The 19,468-nt window shown below is 39.1% G+C and overlaps 1 protein-coding gene across 1 annotated transcript in view; it reads left to right on the top strand.

Annotated features, from left to right (window-relative positions):
• CCDC178 (coiled-coil domain containing 178) overlaps nt 1-19,468 on the top strand; it is a 196,931-nt gene that overhangs the window by 84,486 nt on the left and 92,977 nt on the right. The window contains exon 19 of the mRNA XM_078393698.1: nt 907-1,066. Coding sequence (XP_078249824.1) covers nt 907-1,066 — 160 coding nt within the window. The remainder of the gene's footprint in view (nt 1-906; nt 1,067-19,468) is intronic.

Here is a 19,468-nt window from a genome sequence, read left to right as displayed (position 1 = left end):
ACTGTAAATATGAACACCATTTTGAAACGGGGCAGAAGAGAATCCACATGAGCCACTTGGAGGTAAAAATCCTGTAGCACTGCAAATGACTAACTAACAAAAAAATTCTGAAATGAGTTGTTGCAGTGAGTCTTCTTGATCAGACATATGGAACGGAATTCCATTTTCATGCCTCTGCCTGCATTGTCCACCTTACACATCTTATCCATCAGGCTCTTATGTACAATAGCTGATTCCCCAAAATATTTGTGGTTTTTTTTTTTTGAAACTCCTATACAGCGTTTTTTTCATTTTGCTAAACAGTTTCTAATATGTTATAGGTCACACACAAGATAGTTCCTTGAAAATTATCACTCAAATTTCCTTACAGTATGTATCAATACTAAGTTTGACATCCAACAAATACAGTGTTCTTTAGGATATTTTGCGTTCCTTCCACCCCAAAGCAGGCATGCTTTGAATACTGAACATCTTGGGTTCAGTCTCAGTACCTCCAATTAAAAGATGTTAGATAGCAGGGCTGGGAAAAAAACCCTTAGATTTGAGAAACAACAGCCATAGTAAGCAGTATTGGTCTACACAGAGGATCTGATTCACTTTAAAGCAGCTTCATGGCTTATGTTTCTGTGAGCAGTCTCGTTCTTCTGTATAAGATCTGTTAAACTTTTCCTCTTCAGCAACACCCCCTGCCAAATCCCAAACTCCTCTGAGACTAAAAAATGGTTTGTGGTTTGGCAGGGGGAATGCTGAAGAAGTGGCCTGATTAAATCCAATACATACACATTGTCCCTTTTACTCACATAAAAGAGCCACCAGATCATAGCCACTGTTTCTTCAGAAATAGTATGCGGAGTAATTCTGAATAGTATTTCAGACTAGTGATGATTTCCCCCCTCTCTCTTACAGGAAAAAGTATGCTAGAATAAAGTCAAAGGAGCAGAATGCTCAGACATTAGTTGATTTTCTCCATGAGCGGCTGGACTATGTTACAAAAAAAGTAAAGACAGATGGCAGAATATTTGAAGAGCTGCTGTGGGATAGACAGGAAACTCTGAAAATTAACAAGGTTTGTAATACACAAAGTGTTGTTGTTTTGCTCTGTTCTAAATTTTTCTTAAGAATTCCATGCATATGTACTTAAGTATCATTGACCTATGCTGAATATTGCAGTCAAAAGAGGGTTTCGGGATAATGGCTATCTCCAGAGCATAGACCATACATATCTTTTTAGTCAGTGTGAAGAGAAGGCATGCAGTAAAATATCCTAAAAAAACTTGAGTCTTTCTATTGCAGATATAGCAAATGGGTTATTTCTCATATGTTGAGTTATTTCTCATATGTTGGATCCTGGTAACTGGCTCAAGCTCTGTTCTTAACACCCAACTAAGCATTGATGTTGATAATCTGAGTTCCACAGTTTTACATTTTGTACATTTCGTCATCTTACAGTGCAAGCAAGCCCTAAAATGTAAGCTCCATTGACTTCCACATAAGGTCATTCCAAATGAATGCGTATAGCACAAGTGAGCAACTTGAACAGGTCTGGGAGCCAGTTTTCTGCCCTAGGAGTCCTCTGGGGCCATATATGCTGCCAAAATGCCAACTTCTGAAACAAAGGGAACCGGAAAGCCACTTCTGGTTTTTAAATTTTGGAGCTAAACCATGCAGGGATGTGTCAGTGGTATATTTAAAACATGAGTCATGGTTCTTCCAAAGAGCAGCACTATGACATTTTAATGGGGAAAATCGTATTTGGTGGGAAGGTCTGGTGGGGCTGAAGGGGGCATAAAAATATCTTTGAGACTTCATGCAGCCCCAAGGCTGCACTTTCCCCATCCCTTATGTAAAGGATTACAACTTGAGAAAGCATTCCTTAAGAAAAATTTGGAGCATTCTGATTTCAGAACCTGTAATCTATCCAGACTGATTTTAGCTGGCAGGGTAGAAATAACAAGGAGCACAGGTTCAGTTCTCCCCACAACCCCCCCCCCACAAGGCATTTTTTCCTGTCATAATTTTTTGAGGCTTCTTGAACTGAACCTAATGGGCAGAGACTACCATATCCATAATCCCTTGCAAATCTCACAGAGTTTTGCCCTGCCCGCCCATTTCCCCTTGTCTTTTCCACAGAAGGAAAATGACTCCCAGAACCAGAATGCATTAGCTTAAGAATTTGAAAATACCTGTTGGACTTTCATTTTTTAAAAATATTTTATTGCTTCATAGCCAATCACTTTGCTCAGATCAACTTTAATGTGGATGCTATAGTTGATACGGGTCCTGTGAATGGAACTATGACCCCCCTTGCCCTGTGTTGATGGAAGAGCTTCTGGTTTTGCAGCCTGATAACATGGGCAGGACACTTAGAGAGGAGAAAGCTACCATGTGTCTGCTGGACCCTTGCCCTTCTTGGCTTATAAAATGTTCCAGAAAAGGATTGATCAGGTGGGTAGGGGGTGGTAAATGTCTCCTTGCAACAGAGTAGGACCCCAGTATGTTTAAAGGAGACAATAAGACCATTGTTGAAAAAGCCCTCCTTGGTTCCCACAATACTGAACAATTGCTGACCAGTTTATAATATTCCATTCTTAAGCCAAGTGCTAGAGTAAATCATGGCTTCTAAGTTCCAGGGGTTCCTGAATGAGACAGATTATCTAGATCCATTTCAACTTGGCTTTAGGCCTAGTAATGGGATAGAGAATGTTCTGGTCACCTTCATGGATGACCTATGCTAAGAACTGGACAAGGGGAATGTGTGTTCCTGTTGGTTCTGCTGGACCTCTTCGTGGCTTTCAGTACTATCAACCATGATATCCTTCTGGCCCACCTCTCTGGGATGGGACTTGGAGGCATTGTTTCATGGTGGCCCTTGTCCTTCCTGGAGGAAAGAACTCGGAAGGAAGTGTTGGAGGATGCCTGTTCAACACCCTGGCTGTTGGTCTGTGGAGTCCCTCAAGGTTCTGTTCTGTCTCCTATGTTATTTAACATCTACATGAAACCACTGGGAGAGGTTGTCTGGAGTTTTGGAGTTTGGTGTCACCAGTATGTCAGTGACACCCAACTCTAACTTTCCTTGCCACCTAAATCTGAGGAAACTGTTTCGGCTCTAAACCAGTGTTTGGTATAAGTAATGGACTGGGTGCATAAACTACGATTCAAAATCAATATTAGAGCCTAGAGTGCTGAATTCCTTCCAAACAAAGCAAGGGAGTGGGACTAACTATTCTCTTTCAAAGTAAGCAAATTTCATCATTTCACTGTATTTGATCTACCGGTATTTTAAATCTATTGGCACAGAAAGTAGGCAGTGTCTGCACAGGAGTGAAAGAGTATTACTTTAAAAAAAAAACTCAAAAATTGTTTACCCAAACAATCCCCAAATGTGGCACAGAGCAAGAGCAGACTGTCCAAATTTGGTGCTGATCTGAGGTCCAGTTTCAGTTATCAGTTTTTGTGGGGCTTATGTCATGAGCTTCCAAAATGTGTGCCATAGTGCACTGCAGCCTCTGCAGTGCCCCACGGCACCCAATGGTGTACCAAACCCAATTAGTGGCACAGTGGAATCTTTTCTCTGTTTCTTCACCAAGGCAGCACTGCTGCTGCTCTTCTGGCTCCAGTTTCAACTCTTTTGTACTTCTTTGCCTTCTGATCTGCCCTGTACCCCTTGCCGCTCCTCTAGCTCTGCCACCGCTGCCATTGCTGAAGGGAGCCACGAGTTGGAAAAGGTTGGGGATCACTGGCTTATGGAAAGCTGAATTCTACTGTTGCCTCTATCGGTGCACTCCCATACACCAATAATAAAAATAACAATTTTCAAAGTGCTGATAACATGTGTCATTAGAGCAACACATATATCATTCTCTGTAAATCACTCTGTTTATTTGAAAACTAACAGTTCAATTAACTTATTATAATTCAATGAATTAAACAATTTCACCACTCTTGAGAACAACAAAATTCATCTGCTAATTTCTAACTTTAAATGTTCACAAATAAAATTTCAAATCTAGTGTTCTATCCTCTGAAAAGTATGAGCCCAATTGCCTTACATAATTCATTTTAACTTTGGAAACTAGGAGTTCTGGTATTCTTGTGGTCACTTTTTCATTCTTGGTGGGTTGGCCAGGGAAGGTGACTGATAAGTTCCTCTGAGTAATATATAGCGTGCTATGATGCAGAAAATAAGCACTTCATCAGACCTACACATCTAGTAGGATGTTAGGGTTGTCTCTTGGCCTTTCACATCTTGTTTTAGCTTTATTGGCGCTTGCTTTATTCTGTTCTATTTTTCATTTACATATGAATTAATGACTGCACTTTTACTGTTTTTTCTGCTTGGAACATATACTACAGATCTGAAAACAGATTTACATTTAGCATATCTGTAATTTGGACTCACGATATATTCAGAAATTTCATTTATGAAATGTACAGGACCAGTGATGTCCATAACAAACATTTGGCTCAGAACTCAGGTTTGATGAATGAAATAATAATTTGAAGGTGGTATGGGTTTTGCTAAATAGTAGCTTAACCTCTGAACCAGCTTTAAATAAATAAAACAGAAAAGGGCAATTTCTGTTTTAGTTGAATGTTTTAGGATATAGTGTTCATTTCTGAAGCCAGTTCTGAATTATTTGATAATGTTTGTTATCATTAAATAAATATTAGCATTGTGATTTGCAGAATATGTGTGTCTGTGTGATCTGTGACTGTATGATACGAATGTTGTTGCTGTATCTTTCACAGTTTGATGGACTAAGTGCAAACATGGTTGATTTTTGCTGGCTAAAAGTTGGATATGTTTATTTCCTGAGTTAGGTTTCCCCTTTTGTTATTACAATTAGTAATAAAATCAGAAAAATATATCTGTATGTCGTGAGAATGGCTGATGGCCGGGTTCCAAAAGATCTCCTGTATGGAGAATTAGTGCAGGGAAATTGCCCCGGGGGAGACCACAGCTGTGATACAAGGATATCTGCAAGCGGGATCTGAAGGCCTTAGGAATGGACCTTAACAGATGGGAAACCCTGACATCTGAGCGTTCAGCCTGAAGGCAGGGGGTGCATCATGGCCTCTCCCAATTTGAAGAGACCCTTGTCCAGCAGGCCGAGGCAAAGAGGCAGTCCAGAAACCAGCAAAATCAGGGAGCTGGACAGGGGACAGATTGTATTTGTCTCCAGTGTGGAAGGGATTGACACTCTTGAATTGGCCTTGTCAGCCATCCTAGACGCTGTGCCAAGTCCTCCATACAGAGCAGATTACCATAGTCTCTTGAGACTGAAGGATGCCTAATCTAAATACCTGAATTCCTAATGATATTTGAAATATCATAAATGGTGCACTTAAAATATATGGTAAGACAAATTAATGTACAGAGGCTCATTTAAAGTTTACAAGAATGCCTGCCTCTGTCACTGTGATGCAATGGGGAGCTGTGGAGACAGGTATTCTTTGTTCCTCTCCCCAGAAGGAGGTGAAGAAGGATGCTGGTGATAGGGGAATGTAACTGTATAATGCAAATGTCTGGAAGGGGACTGGAAGGTTTATAAGTCCTCCCTACCCAGATGGATGCCTTTTTCCTCATTGTAGTCCCGGCCGCCTGCCCTCTGGGTCAAGTGGAAGCTTGTCTGGTTGCTTTGGGGCTGGATAAAATTTTGTGATCTTGGTCATATGATTGGCATATTGAAAAAAAGATGGACAGAGTTTGTTTGCCTATCCTGCACTACTTACTCACACTTCTGTTTCATGTTGAATACTGAAGCACAATTGTCTGAAAAGGAGGAGGTTTCTCTATCTGCATAACCCCTCTATATGAGCCAGAACCTCAGTATGGGACAGAGTAGCCCATGTAGAAGGGATATCTTAGTATAGCAGCTTCCCCCTCTTCAGGTAGTCATGATTCCATGCTCAGTTTGATAATGATGTGGAGCTAATAAGCTCCTCTCAAAGCTTGTGGGCTCCAAAAAAATTCCTTAACGATGAAGTAGGGCTTATTTTTCTCTCAGTGTTCTCTCTCTCTCTCTCTCTCTCTCTCTCCCTTCCTTATGCAACAGATACACATACTTCAGAGTGTACAGACATATTATTTAGTAGCTCCTTGGGATCCTATTAGAGATCATTCCACAAATCTGTATGGAAATGAATTTGCCAGGTTAGCATTATTTTTGATGTAGGACTTCTAATTTAATTGCCATAAAAGGTAAAGGTAAAGGTTCCTCTTGACAATTTTTGTCCAGTCGTGTTCGACTCTAGGGGGCGGTGCTCATCCCTGTTTCCAAGCCATAGAGCCAGTGTTTGTCCGAAGACAATCTTCCGTGGTCACATGGCCAGTGCGACTTGGACACAGAATGCTGTTACCTTCCCACCGAGGTGGTCCCTATTTATCTACTTGCATTTGCATGCTTTCGAACCGCTAGGTTGGCGGGAGCTGGGACAAGCGACGGGAGCTCACTCCGTTGCGTGGATTCGATCTTACGACTGCTTGGTCTTCTGACCCTGCAGCACAGGCTTCTGAGGTTTAGCCCGCAGCGCCACCACATCCCTTTTTTATTTAATTGCCATATGAAATATATTTTAGTTGCTGCAGCTTTTCTGAATCTTATACAATAAATAAAAGATGACATGACGACAATGGAATTCAGGAAGAATTCTTGTGAAATCTTGGATTAGAAGGTTTCAAAGGACACTAGGTTTAGTGCATGTAGAAACTATAACAAAGCAAGTAGGGTATCAGTAATTTCTGCTCTTTCTGGGCAGAACATGAGCTTGCTATTGAAAAAGCAGGGCGGGGAGGAGTTCAGGAGTTCAACTGGGATGGTAACTTTGGCAAAGTCCTAAGAGAAGGCCACGTCAATGCCTCTGTATAGCCCTTAGTTGAGTCTTTCATTACAGCCACGCACACTCTAGACCAAAGGTGTCATACTCAATTTCATCTTGGGCCGCGTTGGTGTTATGGTTACCTCAAATGGACGGTTGTATTTGTAAGACTATATAAATGTATCTGTTCTTTTTTAAAAATACATTTTATTAGTTTTTCAATCTATCTACATTCAGTTCATGCTTATCAAGCATCATGTTACATGGGTTGCTTACAATTATTTGTTTTTGCATCTTGGTGTCTTCCCAATTATCCCCCCAAATTCCACACATCTTTCGATCATTCAAACAGTTCATGTATGTATTTTAGTATACGATATTGGCTATTATCATAATATTACTCTCATAGTATACAATGTTTTCAAAATCCTCTAATAACATACTTAATAAAAGTAATTCCAGTTCCAAATCTATATAATTTGAGGTGATTTAACCAACAAATTTTGTAATTTATACCAATGATAACTGAGTAAGCTCTTAACACATCATACATATTATCTAGAGCATTTTATACAGATTTTCTTTGTATAGTTGTTCAGCCATTTCCATCTCCACATCTTCTATCCTGTCTATAACAATATCATATCTAATGCATGTTCATTATGTACTATTTGTTTGCCCCAACCTTATATCTAGCTTCAATTTGCCTTTTTTTAAAAAAGCACACACCATATTATGTCTTTACCCTGATTACTGCTCCCTTATTTCAGTTTAATTCTCTTTTTTAATATATATGCCCATTTGCAATTCCAGAAGTTAGGTATATACATGCTTTCCAACATTGAGGGCCGCCTTCTTGTTTTTCACTTTTCCATCTTTCTAAGTAATTCCTTCTCTTAATCTTTTTTCAATTTTTGTTTCTGTTTTTCTAAACATTCTGCCATCTTTTGTCCTCTGAGGCTATTTCATGCATATGGTTTACCTCCAATAGATCTCCAATAGATCTTCCAGGCTATTTTTAATTATTTCTGCTGATTTTCTCCCCTTATCTTCCCTTAAAACTCTCATTGACTCCACTAGGTTTTCCCCATTAATTTCCACCAGTCCTTCTTTAGGTTCACATACACAATCCACCACCCTCTCATTTCCTTGTTCATTATTTCTTGTCTCCTGTTGACTATAATTCTTCCTCAACTGCGGCGTGAATAATTTTGCCTCTTCGTTGTGGGATCTCACTATTTCTAAGATTGCTTGAAGGGTAGATTTTGTTTCCTCCCGAAATTGTCCTTGTTGTGTCACTACGTTCCAAATGTCAAAAAATTGTATTCCACGTTAAAATTGTCCATATGCTTAAAGTAATCAATCCAGTTCCATTACGCTTGAATCCAGTCTCAAACTTAAGAGCGTTTTCCCCACCTAAAGGCTCAAGGTCCCATCCAGTTCAACATCCCGGGTACAGATTGTAAGTTCCACTTTGGCTAAATTAGGTTTTCTAGGGTTAATTTGTCTGTAGTTTAGTTCCATCCTCAAAGAGAAAGGGAATTCCAAACAGCCATAGAACATTCAAGGCCATTGATTCTAGGTGTTTTGCCAGTGCCTTAGATAGCTGTTAGACATAAATACGTTTTATTTTGAAAAGGTGTTGTCAGTAGGGTTTTCAGGAAAAAGATTCTTAAGTTTTAATATGGAACTTCCTTCCTTTAGGTATAATTAAGTGCCTAATTAATAGCCAATTTCTTTTCTTTGTATCTCCCTCCATCCCCTCCTCTCTCCAGCTTCTCTGCAGCTGAATCAACGATGATGGATAGCTATGAGATACTATTTCTGCCATATGAATTGTCTTATCCAGGGATAGTAAATAGATACAGTTTTAAAAGATGTTTCTCACTCATTTGTAGCACTATGTTAATTAGGCTGATTTATCGCTTCTTTTTCCCAGCTGCCGATGACGTGCAAGCAAGCTAGTTCAGCTGCTTGTTTCTGCATGCTGGTCGATTGGGGAGTTTCCTGGATCAAACGTGGGTAACCGCCATTCCCACATGATCAACAGGCTTTCCCCCCCATTTCATCACCACTTCCAGGTGGTTTTAATCCCCTAGGGGGTCCCAAACAGGTCAGAATTCAGCCCAGGGGACAGAGCCCCATCCTCCTCCTTTTATCTCGTCACAGCATCAGGCCGGAAGTCTACTAGTTAACATATTAAATATTATTCTCCTCATTCGATTATTACTGGTTTTATTAATAATGTAAGTAATAACTAGCTCTGAAAGTAAAAGTCTAGAAATAATGGCAAGCAGATATTCAAGTGTACAACTGTTGTACAATTTATTGAAACGTGAGTTTTAATAACACCCGTTGATGTGCATTCCACAGCCCCACCCATGTTTGTTTGTTTTGTTAACTATTCACAGAAGTCTCCCACCTTTCCCTCGCACTTGCCATGGCCCTTGACCCTTGTTATCACCTGGCTCCTCACTCGCTTCCATAGCCAATGCAGAAGAGGAGGCAGAGATGGCCGCTGCTAGGTGACACCATCAAACAGTCCTCGCCAGGAGCCATAAGAACAGGAGTGGGCAATAGCGAGGACTACATTTCTGAATGTGCTGTACGCCACCCAAGCGGCTGCACTTTCTGACTCTTTGCTGCTTGGAATGCTGGGATTAGAAGTCCCGCTGGGTGGATTCCCAGCATCCTTGTGGAGCATTATGGGTGACTGAGTAAACGCCTACATACTGCATGCTGCACAGTAGCAGGCTGCACTGTGAGGGCCATATGAAATGGCCCAGTGAGCCGGATTCAGCCTGTGGGCCTTGAGTTTGACACATGTGCTCTAGACTCTGCAACAATGGAGTTTGGTTGAAATACCACTCATGTGTCCTTAGACAACACTTTCCAGAGTTTTCTACAGAAACTTCCTACAGAATGGGTGTGGGTGTAGTATGAAATAGGGTCCTTAAGATAATCTGGACAGGAGGTTTGGTGGGAGTATAACTGAACTGTAGGAATTATAATTGTCAGCTTTTGCTAGCTGCCAGATTTCTTTTACATAGGGAAAAGACAAGGGTGTGTAGAAAAAACAGCAGCGATCTACTGTTCCCTATAGGTTTGTCTGTATGTGCAGGCTTAGGGTTAAAAAAAAGCTGTCTAGCTATAAAATTGTCTTTAATTAGTTGACTCAGTGACTTCCAACAGTGTGCTACACTGGTATGTGGTGAGTCCTATGCTACAAGATAGACTTTGAATTGTGCTCCTTGCTCCTGGGTAGACTTACTGTTACAGAAATGTGACTTGCATGATATCCTGTAGGGAGTGCTGGGAGCATTACTGAAATAGCCACCCCACTGCCTGATTTTATTGGCTTACAGGAAAGCTATATGCCTACCCTCCTAAGTTATATGGGTGTCATGATGGTAATAACATTTAGAATGAGAATAAAATGGAAATAATGGGAGGGATAGTGGGAATTATAAAACATGCAGATTTGTCTTTATCTACACTGAAAGGCATATGATAAAACTGTTGCAATCATTGCTGTAAATACTGGTTGAATAGGTGAATAATACAGTAATAGCTGTACACAGAGAATGAAAAATAAACTATAATGAGAACAGCAACCATAAGCAGAAATTGTCCTGCAAAGAAGATGTATTTACATAACTTTTAAGTTTGTATTTCTGCAGTAGTTTCCTTTGAGAAAATTCATTAGCTTCTGAAAAACTCTGCATGGATATTGGTTTAGAATTGGGTGGGAAATTTTCTCTTTGTGTTAGAAATACTGCATTACCTAATATCTCAACAGCTAAATAAATCAAATACTCATTGATGTAAGAGTTTAAGAGGTGTTAAATGTAGCTATCATTTCTGAAATACGTTTACAAACCAACTTTAACATTTTGTCATCGAGGCCAGAGCTTTTGATCTCTACAGAGTTCATACAGGACAAGACTTCTGAAACCATTAGATGTGGCTTATGCAGAGTGATGGGGTACCTTTGTCTGAATTACTTAGTGCTTAGCTTATTTGTCTGCCTTTACAACAACTAATAGCACAAATAAAGAATTTTTGATATGTCATAGTTATACTCATTGGAGCATTCATGTTCTATATGGTTTTACCTGCTATATGAATTACAGGTATGTTAGTGTTGGTCTAAAGACACTCCTAATTATCATGTGACTTCAGCAACCTTTCAGGGTGCTTCTAAATTTTATGAGCAGCTTAATACACATATATTTGTATTTCATCTGCTCTGCAACAATATGTTACATGTTGCCAATTAATCCATTGCCAAAGAAGTAGAAGCCTCATGGTGGAGGGAAAAATATGAATGTGAGAGGGGTCCAGGCTGATTTGCATTTGCTTTTATGTCATGTGGTGAATAGGAAAAATATGTGAATCAGTCCAACCCAATCCTGTAGCTTTTTTTGTGGTCAATATGGTGGCGCCATCACCATCCTGCCTCCTTGTCTGAGTGGTCGGCTGCTGGAGGAAGTGGGGAAGGGAAGCCTGAACTCCTCCTCAGACTAGACAACCATCAGAGGAGGAGGACCAGGATAGTGCACAGTGGATTGTGAGTGGGCCAGCCAACTGGGGGTGGGGGAGGGGTACTGTGTGTACAAATTTAGACAAGGACGGCTGAATCGATTCATGCTACTTTTAGAGATTCATCTCTACTTTGAATGGATTTGTCACACAATAAAAGCACTTTGTAAGCCTCCCCAGGTCATAGCCATTTCTTTCCCTATCTTCTCCATTCTCAGATTTTTTTTTTTTTTTAAAAAACAGAAATCTGGAATCACAAAGATTCCAGCAACTGAGCACGTCGCTTTGTCTCCTAAAGATAGAACGGATAAACCCCAACATGTATGGCTGTTGTTCAGGTACCGCACAGAGTAGCTCGGAGATTTCCACACTTTCCTAAGTGGGGGCAGAAGCAAATATGAATTAGCTTTGCCGTGCAAACAATAAAAATAAAAATCCCAAATGGTTTCTGGCATGCATATCAAGCCATTAAGGCCAATAAACATGCAGGTAGACAGGTTTCAGTGTATGTGCCCCAGCAGATTTCATGGTAAGGCAAGACTTAGTGCTGGCTATTTGCTCATAATATATCCTCCTGCCAAAAAAGAAAAGAAAAGAAAAGAAAAGAAAAGAAAAGAAAAGAAAAGAAAAGAAAAGAAAAGAAAGAAAGAAAGAAAGAAAGAAAGAAAGAAAGAAAGAAAGAAAGAAAGAAAGAAAGAAAGAAAGAAAGAAAGAAAGAAAGAAAGAAAGAAAGGCCACTGTAGATAAGATGTCTAATGAGTTTATCAACAGTGTTCATTCTCTGGAATTGACCAGTCTTGTGTATTTATTTGATCATGCACTTTATGTCTAAAGTGAAGCATCCAGAAAAGTTCAAACATAACCTGTTCTAATTAGGCTTTGGAAGGCCCTCCCTCTTGTCTTCCCACAGTCAGGTGAAGACCTTCCTTTTCAGGCAGGGTTTTAAGTAATAAGCGCTTTGGATGTTTTTTAAGAATGCTGTATCTATCGAATTCAGATTTTTTAAAATGTTTTAATAATTTATCTTGATTGTTTTTAATATTGACATATGTTTGTTTTATATTTTTACTGTATTTATTTATTATTGTGGCCACCTCCTCCTACGTCACAGAGGAGCCGCCACTTCACACTCACATACACCCATCACGCTGCCACCAACCACACACATATATCTGACTCCTCAGACAATGGTATGGATTTTAAAAATAAAAATGATTGTTTATTGATACAACATAAGAGATATTAAATCACAGTAATAACTAAATAAGGCAATCAATATCATAAAATATCCCCTCATACACTCTCCCACACAGACCTTCACCAACACAGTACCTCACAACCTGCACATGCCCTAAGTCCCTAACAAGACCCTAACCAAGTCCCTATCTAGTCTCTATCTAGTCCCTATCTTGGACCCTATCTAGTCCCTATCTTGGACCCTATCTAAGCCCTATCTGACTCACACATCATTCACTCCCCCTTATATACCTTAGCTCCTCCCTCTGAAGTCTCACCTCCTGTCCTGCTATAGGCAGATGAACTCCAGCCATAGCAATGACAGGCAGGTGACATCATCGCAGCCGTCACAATTATATTTAGTGATGTTTCTTATAGTGTCTTTAATGATAATTGTTGAGTAGATTTAATTGACAGTAACCCTTTCTGAATCTCCTGTGGGGAGAAAGGTGGAGTATTAGGCAGAGAGACAGAGAGACAAACACAGACAGATAGCTGGTGGTACTTGACATATTATGCCCTTGTTTGGCAGGGATGGCTGCTGATGAAGACCTAGCCATCCATGGTGGCAGGATTATCAGGCATGAGTAGGCCCTCATTCAAAACATGATAGGTCTCAATCATTGGGCTCATGCATCTAAAAGAAGCATGAAAAAGAGGTGGCCCTCCTCCTCATATGTGTAATAAAACTCTGGAAGCTGCCCTCAGTCATGCAATGACTGAGGCAGAGTTATTCCAGATAACTCTGGAAGGTGAGGGCAGCTTCCAGAGTTATCTTCCAGAGTTATCCAGTCCTATCTTTAGGAGACAAAGTGACATGCTCAGTTCCTGGGCCCATGACAGTATCTTTGTGATTCCAGATTTCTGTTTTTTTAAAAAATTCTGAGAATGGAGAAGAGAGGGAAAGAAATGGCTATGACCTGGGAAGGTCTACAAAGTGCTTTTATTGTGTGACAAATCCATTGAAAGTAGTCACCTTATTCAGGACACTTCAGGAATGCAATGAGTGTGTATGGATAGTTAGGTGGCAGCTCTGTTATGTAAATGTACTAGTACTTACTACTGTAAGTATTTTCCTGTAAAAATGGGGAAATGATAGTTACCTACAAGTTGTGCTGGCTGAGTTGCAGGAGTAAAGAGATATCCTGAACATAGTTTATCTGGGGTTATATCCAGGAGCACTGGACGATATGAGATGCCCCACCCAGTCTTAAAAAGAAATACTAGGAAAGAATCTATTCCAAAATAGAAGTTTTAGAAAGTGACATCACATTATCCTTCTGCTCTGCATCATTTCACATAAGGGTAAATGAGGCCTCAACAGTTAGTTTATTTACTGCATTTGTCAGTTGCCTTTCATAAGGTGACTGACAGAAAGAAGTACACAACATAATTAAAATGCATAATATAGCCTGCAAAAAAAATCAGTCAAAAAAGAAATGGGGAGAGAAATCATTCAAAACAATCAGTTTCAAAAACTATGATCAAATTAAAGTGGAAATGCTTTTAAATGCTTTAAAAATATAAAGTATTTTACCCTATTCCCAGTGGAACTTTATACAAGCTGAAAATGTTCTGCTGTGTTTATGGACCAACATGGGATAAATGAAAATGGTTGTGTCATCTTCAGCCATTAATGAGAATGTACTGTTTTTTGTATATGTGAAGATACCATCTCTTTCGAGATGATTCATACAACAGGGTTTTTCTAGATCTGAGAGGTCCAGGTAAACACCAAAATGACAAATATATGAACTTATGTGGCAAAACTTTATTTATTTTTTTCCCCTCTTAGTGTCTTCCCTATGCATAACATAACTTGCTAAGGCTAGATGTCAGAGTAAGTGAGAACTGGAAATCTTTCTGCTCTCATTTCATATCTAATGGCAAATGTTCCGGATACTGATTAGGCATGTGGCAAGTAGAGCCTCACTAAAATATGTTCTTTTCAATTCCTATTCACATGGGAGCTCTGCCCCCTCCTTCAAAAGAACCTATTGCCACTAGAGCTGAGCAGTAGAATGAAATTGTCTTGTACCTAATTGAGAACTTCCAGCATTGCACATCAAGGTTCTGTACTTGCGCAGAGTCCTCCTTTAGAACCTTCTAGAATGTAGCATAAAGAAACACTGTCTCCTCCTGGTGCTGTGCAGGTTCCAAGGTATCAGCTGCAAAGGCGTTATCAATTCTGATTTCATTGATCCTTAGGGCCAGATGTTCATTGCATGCCTTTGAGACTAACTATACTCCCATTAATTCTATGATACTGATATCAGGACTGATGCAGATTTAATTTTTAACATCCTCAGATGCTGCTTATTGTATTGGTACTGATTTCAGTACTGGTAACAGTCACTCAGTCAGGATGAGCCAGTTCAGTACTGACACTGTTCATTCTGTCAGTTAGAACACTTTTGAGTCTTCCTTTTACATTGTTCACTCAACTCTCAGCAAGGACTTCTGCCATCATCACTCTGTCATTCTGCCCAGTAGGACTTCCTGTTATTTTTCATTACTGGTTGTTTCAACTTCAGCCACACTAATCTCATTTTGTTCCACCACCTATCCTCTTCATCTGGATAATGGATCTGATCTTCATCCTATGCATCCTCCATCAAAATATCTTCCTCATTGTCAGAGACATTACAGTATTTTGTTTAGTTGCCTGTTTTGCCTTGTTCTTTTAATGGCTGGTCTATGAACAGAGAATAAGCCGTTTGTTCTGCCATCAAACAGTATCCCAAGTCACTCTGTGCTGATTAGAATGCCAAATTCTTACATTTAAAAAAACTATTAAACAAAATCATATAAATACAAAAACATCTAATAAAATATAATTAAAAAATTGTGCTCCCCACCACTACCACCAGCATGATTTAGGAGTGAAAGCCAATTCCCCCTCTTCTATGGAGCCCCATTCTCCTTCCAAAATTGCACTGAGTTGCAAAGCTGTATGTCTCTTCCTCTTTATTAATACAAAATCAAAGAATTATCCTCATATTTCTATGAATATATTCTTATCATTCCCTTCTTAACTTTAATATTACATGTTAACCTGTCTATACCATTTATTTAATTAAAAATTGTACAATGTTTTCCAATTCCTAGCTACAATTCCTTGCCTTTGTAAATAAGAGGGAAATTAATTCTTTAGTTATTCTACACTGCAATATTCAGTATTGATAAAAGCATTATTTTAAGACATACCTCTAACATTAACTTGATTATTTCATTTATTTTCTTATAGATCACTTGCCAAAATTTTAATATATTTTCACATTTTTACCCCATATGAAAATACATACATAAACTTTATTATACAGACTACCGTAATATATAAAATCCAATTAAAAACAGGTAATTGCCACAAAACCAATAAAACCCAGTCTAAAAGTATTGTCATGACCTATGATGTCAGTCCACTGTATTCAGCATTTATGTGACATTATGATCCTTGACAAATCGAAATCTCAGCTTCTTAGCTGCCAGTCCAAATTGTGCTACAGCATATGTAATGTACAACTGTGTATCGGCAAGCAATCCAACTACTGTTTCAGTGGTGGTACAATTAAAATACATCTGAGTGATGGGTGACAGAAATCTTTCTCTAGGATTTTTATAGAGAGGACAAAACAATAAGTAGTGAGTTAAATCCTCAATCTGGTTGCAGCCAAAAACATATTTTCGTTCCTCAAATGGAATTCCTTTGAGATATGTTAAGGCCATATGTCCAAATCTAAGTTCTGTAAAAGCTTTGCAAATCTGGAGAAAAGTCAGTGACTCAAAATATTTTGGTTTTATGTGGTTCACCTGAAGTTGGGGGTACCAGGTAGAAAATCAGGACTCAACAATAGCCGCCTTATCCTGACTGGCATCAAAGTCAACGATCCAGTTCCTAAGGTCACGGGAGCTTAAACTAAGGAACTTTTCCATCAGAAGATTGTAAACCTTTAACTTTTGATGACATTGTCATGCCCATCCACCAGACTTCAGTTGTTCTAGCCAACAGCACTTTGTCAGGGAGGAGTCCTCCAGGCTGTTCAGTCTATGCCAATACCTAAAATAAGCCAGATCAATTCTAGCAGCAATTGAGGATAGCCCTAACTCAGCTCTGAGATGAGCTGAGGGAGTTCCTGCGGAGAGCCCCAATATCAGCCTCATGAATTTGTTCTGCAAGATTTCCAATTTGGGCTTGGCTCTCCCCCCCCCCCGATAGTTCTGTCCCATAGAGTATTTGTGCTAGAAATTTAGCAACAAACACCTTGAGAACAGGATTTATCAGCTGGCCTCCTCTGCCATAAAAAAATCTTTTAAATTGCCCTATTGATCTGGTGCTCAATAAGATAGTGGCATTTAAATGTTGTCTCCAGGAGAGGTCCTCACAAAATTGCAGGCCCAATATTTAAATGAGTGTACCTGCTCAATAGCATGCCCATCCAGTGACCAGTTTTGCTTATGGGCTCTCTTTCCAAAGACCATAATCTTTGTTTTGTTGTAGTTGATTATTAGCTGTTCCTCTTTACAGAGCTGCCCAAATTTGGACAGCATTCTTTTAAGACCAATATTTTCAGAGATAGCAAAACTATCATCAGCATAAAGCAGTATTGAGATCTTCCTATAGCCAATGGTTGGAGGGAAGAATGAGGGGGAAGCCATTTGAGGGATCAAGCTGTTTATATAAAAGTTAAAGAGAAAAGGTGTTAAAATACAGCCTTGTTTCACCCCTCTACTAATGCAGACCTGTTGTGATAGAGCCCCCTGTAAGCCTATACTCACTTGCATCATGTTTTCTTTATGTAGTTGCTGTATAAGCCACAGGAGTCTCTTATTAATGTTTGTTTTTTCCAGTTTACACCATAGGCATTCTCTATCTATCAGATCAAAGGCTGGTGAAAAATCCACAAAGGCAGTGTAAAGATATTTGTTTGGAGGTTTAGTAAATTTACTGATTACATGATGTAAAACAAAGGCTTGATCTATTGTACTACTGCCTTTTCTGAAGCCTGCCTCTTCTTGGAAAATGATAGAATGCTTGCTGTCCCAGTCTAAAAACCTATTCAACAGTAGACATTGTTTAGATGGGTGGGATACAAGTTCAATAAATAAATAAATATGTATCTGGCATAAAGCTTAGAGGCCACAGCGGGGATCATATCTTCATTGGGAGCCTTGCCATTCCAAAGAGTTTGAATCAAGTCCCCAATTTCTGTGGGGGGAAACAGGTGCCCATTCAGGAGAATTAGAGAGGGTCTCATGTGTAATGTTTGTATGAATGCTACCTCAAAAAATGTGATTGAAGTGGGAGACCTATACCTCTGGCGTGATGGAGTTGGCAATCTCAAAGGCTTTCTGTGAAAAGCCTCTTTCTATCTCCTTCCAGAATTTGGGGTCATTACCGTAGATGAGGGCCTGGACCAGAGATTTCCAGTTATCAGAATAGAAAGCCTTCTTTTTCCCTCTAAGGAAAGATTTATATTCTCTCCGTAGATGTTGCAGGAAAGCCGTAGCTTTCAGTGCCGATATGTTTCACCTGTCTTGTTGCTCTGCTCAGCTCTGTTGTCTTGATCTTACATTCCTTCTCAAACCAGGACCATTGAATTTCAGACATTCTTTCTGAGTGTGTAATGGTTAAATGTGGTCTAAGTGCAAGAATTATAGCCTGGTAAACCTTGCAAATGTTCTGGGTCCCCAAAAGAGCATGTTGTCATAGCTCTTGGAGTTTATCGGTGCCCGGCATCGGCCTTATACTGTCATTGGTCTTGATAGACCATTTAAGCCTTTTCTCAACTAGAACATGTCTCAGCATCTTATGGTCTGTTAATGCCCCTGATTGGATGTGTCGGACTCTTAAGGACACTCTAAGGGGGAAATGGTCACTTTCTGGCCTATCATCGATTGCAAGTACTTTCTTTCTGACATCTTCTCCAACACAACTTGAAATATACCATATCTATCTGATTTAATTTCACTAGAGTGAAATTAAATGCCATCTCCAGACTATTAAAAAAATTCCTTTATCCTTGACTTCAGTATTCTTATATCCCTCTTTTTTCCCAAACCTCAGTAATTATTTCTTCTCCAAACCATGTTTCTGTAATATTTTAAGCAAATCCTCTTGATCTTCTGCTTCTAAAAATATTTTATGAATTTTACTTACTGTCCTTTTCATTGCCTTATTATCACCTAGGCTTTCCTTTTGTCATACAGTTTCTTCATATTTTGTAAGTTCCCTACAGTTACCATCTCTTTTATCCAACCTTTTGCCTACTGCTCTAATTGTATAAAAGTGAACAATGATATTCTATTTATTCGTAACACTTATTTTATTTGCTCTTTATTTCCCATTTTTCTAACTATTTGTTTCTTTCTCAATAAACAACTTCTTTCAAAGTTCCTGGGAATTTTTCCTACTCAGCCACTTGGATACAGTGGAGAAATTGATGGGATAAGTATTTCTCTTGCTTTAAAGAAGGAATTTTCAGTATTTTCACTGTATTTTTATTACTGTATATTGTATAAAAAGAATTGGGGGGAGAAGAATTCTTGTGTTTCCATATTTAACCATATTAGTTCATTGGACTGAAATATAATATCAAATGTACGTATGTTTTTTCTGATTGGCTATATAATATACTCTTAAATTAGGAAGTCCCAGGCCTCCTACTTTTTAAGATTTAGAGCACCTCTTCTTATTAATCTTAGTTTTTAAAATCGCAGTTGCAGAATCTATTAATCATGCCAATCTTTTAACTCTTTTTCAGTTGTCATCATCAGTTATTTCAGGTAGAATCTTCATTTTACTTATCGCTATTGCACCAAACCAATTTTCCTAAAATCATCTAATGTGTCTCTCTGTGCGAGAATGTATGTG

This window comes from Pogona vitticeps, chromosome 4 (genome assembly GCF_051106095.1).
Source record: "Pogona vitticeps strain Pit_001003342236 chromosome 4, PviZW2.1, whole genome shotgun sequence".
Lineage (NCBI taxonomy): Eukaryota > Metazoa > Chordata > Lepidosauria > Squamata > Agamidae > Pogona > Pogona vitticeps.
Note: the sequence above shows the minus strand (reverse complement) of the source record. Positions and strands in the feature narration are given on the sequence as shown.